This window comes from Ursus maritimus, unplaced genomic scaffold (genome assembly GCF_017311325.1).
Source record: "Ursus maritimus isolate PB19 unplaced genomic scaffold, ASM1731132v1 scaffold_31, whole genome shotgun sequence".
In the NCBI taxonomy this organism is placed as follows: domain Eukaryota; kingdom Metazoa; phylum Chordata; class Mammalia; order Carnivora; family Ursidae; genus Ursus; species Ursus maritimus.
In genome coordinates, this window is record NW_024425675.1 from 21,205,930 (window position 1) to 21,214,558 (window position 8,629).

At 44.1% G+C, this 8,629-nt stretch overlaps 1 protein-coding gene across 1 annotated transcript in view; it reads right to left on the reverse strand.

Moving 5' to 3' along the window:
• Positions 1–5,499, reverse strand: part of MCM10 (minichromosome maintenance 10 replication initiation factor) — a 38,872-nt gene extending 33,373 nt beyond the window's left edge. The window contains exons 1-3 of the mRNA XM_008705442.2: positions 5,257–5,499; positions 2,687–2,778; positions 664–1,005 (exon numbers count right to left, since the gene is read on the reverse strand). Of these exons, the coding sequence (XP_008703664.1) occupies positions 664–1,005; positions 2,687–2,693 (349 nt within the window). The 5' untranslated portion in view covers positions 2,694–2,778; positions 5,257–5,499. The remainder of the gene's footprint in view (positions 1–663; positions 1,006–2,686; positions 2,779–5,256) is intronic.
• Positions 5,500–8,629: the final 3,130 nt, after the last annotated feature.

Genomic DNA, 8,629 nt, shown 5'->3' on the forward strand with positions numbered 1-8,629 from the left:
ATAAATGCTGGCTTCCCTATTAGAAGAAACAGCCAACCACTGAATTTGATTAGAATTTCAAAATATGTGAGACAATATCATAAATAAGGGCACTCCTCAAAGCTTCTGTTCAGAAATGGTCTCTTGGGGCGCCTGGGTGGCTCAGTCATTGGGCATCTGCCTTCGGCTCGGGTCACGATCCCATGATCCCGGGATCGGGCCCCGCATCGGGCTCCCTGCTCAGCGGGAAGCCTGCTTCTCCCTCTCCCACTCCCCCTGCTTGTGTTCCCTCTCTCGCGGTGTCTCTCTCTGTCAAATATATAAAATCTTTAATAAAGAAAAGAAATGGTCTCCTGTCCAAATAGAATGAAGAGAAGCTTGCAATCCTACCCCTGGCTCCACAAGCATATAAATCTCTAAGTAAGATTTTTCTGTAACAGGCACAAAAGATGCAGGAGCCATTCTGGGAAGGACCAATTACAGCTGGCTGACACTGGGACAGGGGGCCGCTGCATGCTGAAATGCTGGCCCTAAGTGTCTTATCTACTAATTCCCACTTTTTTTTTTTTTTTTTGGTTGGCCAAGTCATTTATCTCCACCCTGACTTAGCAGCTATTTTGGTGAAAACTGTCAGCGCTCTCCAGTCTATTTTGAAGAAATTAGAAAAGCATGTAGTTAGGGCACCTTGCAACTCTTGATTAGTTTTCCCCTGATTGGGAGCAGGAGCAGGGAGGACTCTATTTTTAGGTGATTGCTGTGTGGGAACTTCTTCTTCATCTGTTAAGTCTTCCATATCTCCAAAGAGAGTGGCCAAATTTTCCTTTCGTTCTTCAGTCTCTCCCAGCTCTCCATCAGGAGTCTCCTCTGAGTAAGATTCACCGTCACCATCCGCATCAAAGAGCTCGTCATATGCATCAGGTTCGCCATCCTCCTGGCTCAAGGGGTAACTCTCTTCTGGACTACAGTCCAAGGCAGACTCATTCTCCTCCAGCAGTGCAGTCAGCAGAGACAAATCATCTTCCTCCCCTGGGGAGAAAGGACAGAAAGTAAACCTACCTGAGAAAAGCCAACAATGACAAGCACACTGAATTAAAACAGTCACCATTAATAAGGCAACTGAAATGACTCTTTTCATTTTGCCTCGTAAAATTGTTGTTCTTGTGTCCATCTTCCTCTTCCCAGGTGCTTAGAGGGCACCGGGCTAAGGAGGAAGGGGCTGGTATCTGCTCAGTGAACCCAGGGGGCCATGCACGGGGCTGCATCTTTCTACCTGTGCTACTTCAGCTGATGAGCAACTGCCTGCATGCCAACTCCCAAGAAACCCAACCCATAGAGGGAATAACCCAAAAACACACTAAACATACATGAAGGCTCTTTTTAATTGTTTGAGGGAAAAAAATTACAAGTGTAGAAAACGTACAAAGAATTACATAAAATGTACTTATATTTCATCACCCAGAATTAGCCATTTGTCATGCTTGGTTCTTGTCTTTACGTTAGATTAACTTAAAAAAAAAAAAGTCTATTAAGTTTATTGTGCCAAATCTTAGCCCAATTCCTTGCACTGCCTCCATGCCCCATTGCAATAAATATCATAATGTTGGTATATCACTCTATTCTATTTCTCATACTTTTTCATTCAACAACGCATGTACAATTGATCTAAACCAAAACATATAGTTCTAGTTTACTTTCAGTTGCTAGATGGCATTCCATAGTAAGACTATCACATTTTGTTAACCCGTATTTTTAATCCAATAAAGGACATATGGGCTATTTCCAATTCTTTCCCACCACAAACTATGCAGCAACCATGAATGTGTCTTGCAATATGTGTGAGTTTCCTGGGAATACCTATCAGAAGTGGAAGACTGTTGGGTATGCACATTTTCCAACTTCCCCCGATACTGTCAAACTGCTCCCAAAGTGGTTATACCCTCAATAGCACTGTATTCAAGTACCATTTCTTCCTACCACCTTACCAATACCTGATACGTCACTTGAAATTTTTTTTTTAAAAGATTTTATTTATTTATTTGACAGAGAGAGAGACAGGCAGTGAGAGAGGGAACACAAGCAGGGGAAGTGGGAGAGGAAGAAGCAGGCTCCCAGCAGAGCAGGGAGCCCAATGTGGGGCTCAATCCCAGGACCCTGGGATCACGCCCTGAGATGAAGGCAGACGCTCAATGACTGAGCCACCCAGGCGTCCCTGGTTCTACTTTTTTGAAAAGGGCAGGGTATAAAATCAGAAAGGACTATAAGAGTTTAATCCAGAGCTAGACTAAAACCATTTCAACAGATTTCAATATTAATTGTGACCTCTGAAGTCAAACTGCCTGGTTCAAACCCCTGCTCTGGCAGTCTCACCTGTGACAAATTACTAAACATCTGTCTTCCAGTCTAAAAAATACAGCTGCTTGGAGGACTAAGATAGTTAGTATAAGTAGGGACCTTAGAACAGTGCTTGGCACACTATAAGTACATGCCAACCATCATTACTGTGAAAGACAATCACAGCTGCCAGGAGATAAAATCCCACCTGATTACAACAAGTAACACTCACTGATTGAAGTGAGATCTTCTCTTCTCAAGTTGCATAACACAATAATTGAGGGTGAGGTATACCTATTTTCAATATTTTGCAAGTAGAATAAATAACAAGTCTGGGGACAAAAGGGTGGTTTTCCATAAAACCAAAAGAACTTACCATCCATGCTGTCAAGGGAACAGTTGTGATCAAGAACTTGGAAGGAGAATCAGGTGCTCAGAAGATGGCAGTAATGTCGAATCTTGGCTACCCTATGAAATCAACATCAGAAAAGTCACCCTTGATTGTTCCCTCTCTCACATCGCATTCGTAACAAATCTAGCATCTCATAAATATGGGCTTGAAGCTCAGAATTCATCCAGAATCTGACCATTTCTCATTCCCACCACCAACACCATCGCCCTTTATCTTGACTTCAAACTATGATCATAGAAACTCAGTTGAGGTATAGATTACATAGACGGGACAGACTGAACAAGTACCATTGTGGATGGTCTAAATATCAGGGCTATTATCCTATTTTATTCACTGTGACACGTGACAGCTACCTTATAGCAGTCTAGTGTGTGGTTCTACTTAGTTGCAGCCTTAGTCACATCAGGATTTCAGTTCAATGCTACTCAGCAAAATTCAGAGTTGGCAGAGCTAAGTAGGGTAAGTTCATATTATTTTGTGCACTTTCCTTTTTTTCATTTGATTTTTTAAAAAGATTTTATTTATTTACTTGAGAGAGAGAGCACTTGTATGCACAAGCAGGGAGGGGCAGAGGGAGAAGGAAAAGCAGACTCCCTCTCAGAGCAGGGAGCCCAATGCGGGGTTCCATCCCAGGACCCTGAGATCAATGACCTGAGCCAAAAGCAAATGCTTAACCGACTGAGTGACCCAGGCGCCCTCATTTAATTGATTTTTTTTTAAAGATTTTATTTATTTATTTGACAGAGATAGAGACAGCCAGCGAGAGAGGGAACACAAGCAGGGGGAGTGGAAGAGGAAGAAGCAGGCTCATAGCGGAGGAGCCTGATGTGGGGCTCGATCCCAGAACGCCGGGATCACACCCTGAGCCGAAGGCAGACGCTTAACCGCTGTGCCACCCAGGCGCCCCTCATTTGATTTTAATAACTGCAAGAAAAAAGTATAAATTTTTCTACATTATTGTTTAATTAATATGAGCTTTACAGCTGAACTTGGTGTGTCCAATGTCAAGTATTAATTATGATGCTTTCTTTTTATTTATTCAACAAATATTTCCATGGAACTACCTTGTGCACCACACTGTGTTGTCTCCTGGGAAATCTGCTGGATTGTAAGCTTCCTGAGGGTTATCAAACTGTTGTATCCGTCTCTATAACCAACTGCCCCTCTCCCCCAAAGCTGTGTGCTCTACCTCACCCTCACTTCCAGGACCACCCAACAACTGCTATTGGGTCTCAAAAATTTTGCTTAATCTTTTGCCTTAACAACTCCATGAGATTCTGGTATTGGTCTTTTTGTCTCTCTCTTCTCCATACAGCTGCCAGAGTAACCTTTTCTTTCCTTAATAATCTTCTAGGGATGTAAATCAGATTGTGGCATTCCCTTAATAAAAGTCTTTAGGGGCGCCTGAGTGGCTCAGTCATTAAGCGTCTGCCTTTGGCTCGGGTGGTGATCCCAGGGTCCCAGGATGGAGCCCTACCTCAGGCTCCCTGCTCAGCGGGGAGCCTGCTTCTCCCTCTCCCACTGCCCCTGCTTGTGTTCCCTCTCTTGCTATCTCTCTCTGTCAAGTGAATGGGTACAATCTTTAAAAAAAAAAAAAAAGTCTTTAATGGGAGCGCCTGGGTGGCTCAGTTCCTTAAGCATCTGCCTTGGCTCCAGTCATGATCTCTGTCATCCTGGGATGCAGCCCCATGTGGGGCTCCCCGCTCAGTGGGGAGTCTGCTTTTCCCTCTCCCACTCGCTCTCTCTCAAATAAATAAATGAATAAGATGTTTAAAAAAAAAATCTCTGAAGTGATTTTTCATTGCTTGAACCAAATGTAAAAGTCTGTGAGGAAACGGATGCTCTCTCCCTCGACTACTTCGGCTCAGACTAGCCTGCCTTCAACTTCCGGAACGCACCGAGCGCTCCCGGGCCTCGGGCATTTAGAGCGCGCTCCCCCAGCTCGTTCGCACCCCTCAGGCTCCCCGTGGGCAGCGAGTTTTCTGAGCCTTCCGGACCACCCTATCTGAGCGGCCCGTTGGCGCCCTCTCACAACTCATCTTTTTCGCGACTCTGCTGCACTTTGCACTGTGGTGTACTTGTTTGTTGTCACTCTCTTTAGATTCTAAGTTTCGTGCGGGCACAAGTAATTCATAAATAATTGAGGTTTGGAGGCCTGCATAGGGCACACATTGAATGACTGTTAGCAAATCGTGAATTAAAAAAAATGAACGAACAAATAAAAGTCTACACGGCACGCGCTTGGCAGGCATCTTAAAAGGTTCCTTTAGGGAAAAACCCCAAACCTGGCCCCTGAAGTAGAGAGGACGGCCCGAAGGCTGAAAGCTCCCCGGCGCAGTTGTGCGGCGCCCCTACGTTTCGGTCGCTCCTCACCAGGCGCCCACCCAGCCGCTCAGGCACCGCGCTCGCCCAATTCCAGTCTCGCCCGCCGGACCTCCCCGGGCTCCGCGCCTCTCGCCCTCGGAGCTCTCCAAACTCTCCCGCAGACCCGCGCGGCGGCCCCTCTCCCGCGCACCCAGAGCCCGGCTTCTTACCCTGCTCGAGCCGGTTCCCGTCCTACAGCCAGACCCGCCAAAATTCCAACTTGACTCCACCCTGCCTCTGACGCCAGACGCACGCCGACGTAAGGCCGCGCTGACTAGCTACGACAGCGTTCTTGGCGCGGACTACCTGGAAGAAAGGGCGAAATGTCGACCTTGCGTAGAGCAATCTGATTGGCCCACGTGACGGGGCGCCCTCTTTGTTGGGGGCAAGTGAATTTCCGGTTGGTGAAGCCTTGGGCTCCTTTAGACAAAATGAAGTGCTCTGGCGCCCCCCAGCGCCGGGAAGTTTAAGTCGTCCTGTAGGGTATTTTTAGAGAAGGTCGGAACTGAATTCCTGACGCTCTCTGGCACTGTGTCATCCAATCCTTCTGAGCCTCATTATCTTTCTACGAGGTAGAGGGTAACGCCTGAGGCCAAGAAGCCTGCACAAACACACTTAAACAGGGAGCACGTTCCAGATGTTTCTCCTGCACTCACAAATGTCCTGTGGTTGGACTGGCCTAGAGAGGTCTGAAAAAGCTGGTTGGCTATTTCACAACCTTTTGTGTTCAACTGAGATGACTGGACTCAAAAACAAAAATCTGGTTCACTTTTAATTCTGTCTGACCTTGGCGAACTAACTTATCCCTTTGGGATTCTGCTTCACCATCTGTAAAATGAGACTTGAAGTCTAGATGACATTCTTGGATGCAGTAGAAACCACTCTTTACAGAGGAATTTGTGGTCCACAGACTTGGAGAATTGTAACTGGCACTAGACTAACTTCTTAGGGGCCCATATTTTTCACAGGATATTTTTTAGTAAAACTCAGACTTTTTTAGGTATTTACATTCCCAAACTCATGTTTGTACCTAATTCTGAGAACTGCTGTGTCTAAGTGCAGGATTATATTTAGCTTCTACATAATTTAAAAGAATTCAAAGCAGAAGAGTTTTGGGTAGAGCAAACGACCATCTTTCAATTAACTCTTTTTAATTAAAATTTTAGTCAGTTAACATACAGTGCAATATTGGTTTCTGGAGTAAAGTTCAGTGATTCGGCACTTACATACAGCACCCAGTGCTCATCATAACAAGTGCCCTCCTTAATGCCCATCACCCATCTAGGCCATTCCCTGACAACCTCCTTCCATCAAACCTCCATTTGTTCTCTATCATTAGGAGTCTCTTATGGTTTGTTTCCCTCTCTCCTTCTTTTTCTTTTCCCCTTCCCATATGTTCATGTTTTCTTTCTTAAATTCCACGTATCTGTGAGATCATTGGTATTTGTCTTTCTCTGACTTTCAAATAACCATTTTATTTTATTTTATTTATTTTTATTCATTTTTTTATTGTGCTATGTTAGTCACCGTACAGTACATCATTAGTTTTTGATGTAGTGTTCAATGATTATTTGCGTATAACACCCAGTGCTCATTGCAACACGTGCCCTCCTTAATACCCATCACCGGGCTACAGCATCTTCCCACCCCTCTCCCCTCTGAAACCTCAGATTGTTTCCCAGAGTCCATAGTCTCTCATGGTTCATCTCCCCCTCTGATGCCTTCCCCCACAGTGTTTTCCCTTCCTTCCCCTAATGTCCTCATATGAGTGAAACCATATGATAATTGTCTTTCTCTGCTTGACTTATTTCACTTAGCATAATCCCCTCCAGTTCCATCCATGTCGATGCAAGTGGTGAGTATTCATCCTTTCTGATGGCCAAGTAATATTCCATTGTATGTATGAACACATCTTCTTTATCCATTCATTTGTTGAAGGGCATCTGGGCTCCTTCCACAGTGTGGCTATTGTGGACATTACTGCTATGAACATTGGGGTGCGTATGGCCCTTCTTTTCACTACATCTGTATCTTTGGGGTAAATACCCTGTAGTGCAATTGCTGGGTCATAAGGTAGCTCTAATTTTATTTTATTTTATTTTATTTTATTTTATTTTATTTTATTTTATTTTATTTTTTTATTTTATTTGACAGAGAGAGAGACCACACAAGCAGGGGGAGCGGCAGGCAGAGGGAGAGGGAGAAGCAGGCTTCCCGCTGAGCAGGGAGCCTGATGTGAGGCTAGATTCCAGGACCCTGGGATCATGACCTGAGCCAAAGACAGGCAGGCGCTTAACAACTGAGCCACCCAGGCGCCCCAGGGTAGCTCTATTTTTAACTTTTTGAGGAACCTCCATACTGTTTTCCAAAGTGGCTGCACCAGTTTACATTTCCACCAACAGTGTAAGAGGTTTCCCCTTTCTCCACATCCTCGCCAACATTTGTTGTTTCCTGCCTTGTTAATTTTCACCATTCTACCTGGTATAAGGTGGTATCTCAATGTGCTTTTGATTTGAATTTCCCTGATGGCTAATGATGTTGAACATTTTTTCATGTGTCTAAGTCCTTTTTTATCTTCCTCTCACAGGCACTATTCAGGTCCTGCATGCACCCACTAATTATTTCATGTAAGATTGTATCTCTATCATTGTGTTTGTCTTCATTTTCAGAAAAACTAAAATCAGCTTTAGGATGATGAAAACAAACAGTCCGGACACCATCTATGTTGATTTTTTTTTCCTAATGGAGTATTAATGCTCCTTATTATCTGAACTTATTATATTGACCCAGGAATGGGAATAATGCCACTTTTGAGAACTCCTAGTGTTGAAAAATTCACAGTAATGGAGGAACTGTTGTAATCAAATTGAAGAAAATTAAATGCATCACTACATCTAATTATAAACGTTCATCATAGACTTATTGGCCATTATTGCAGACATTCCTGGACCAATTCTGATTTGTTTTCCAAAGTTCTTTTCTTCAACTTGACTTTTCAGGTCCACTTTGCACCCAAATCCATGGAAGAAGTAGAAAACAGTACTGATCTAAGCTCTCAAACTTTCCTCCAGTGAGGGATTGAGAAATTATTGTGGAAATGAGTACAGTGGTGATTTTGAGAAAAAATTAGGAGAGTAGATTCAGGACCTACCGATGGAAGGGAGGGAAGTGGGAAACACAGAAAGGAATTTAGGGTGTTTCTTGAGACAATGCACTGAAGTAGAGAACACAGGAAACAACAGGTTTAAGGGAGAAGACAGACAGGGTTTTGCTAACAGCTTTCAGAATGAGGTTTGAAAGACACAGACCTCGAGAAGCTTCATCTCCAGATCTGGGATTCAGAGGAGAGGTCTGCACTGCCCTGGTTCTGATCTTTTTGCCACGGAGCGACCACTGACCCCTTTGAGAACAGAATGAAAATGGTTTTTCTCCCTCAAGAAAAATGTACCCTCATACATTCAAGATTTTGTATCCCTTCTCAGGGGATTCACATATTTTCCCAAAGACACTCTCCAAACTAAGAACCTCTGATATTGAAGGCCA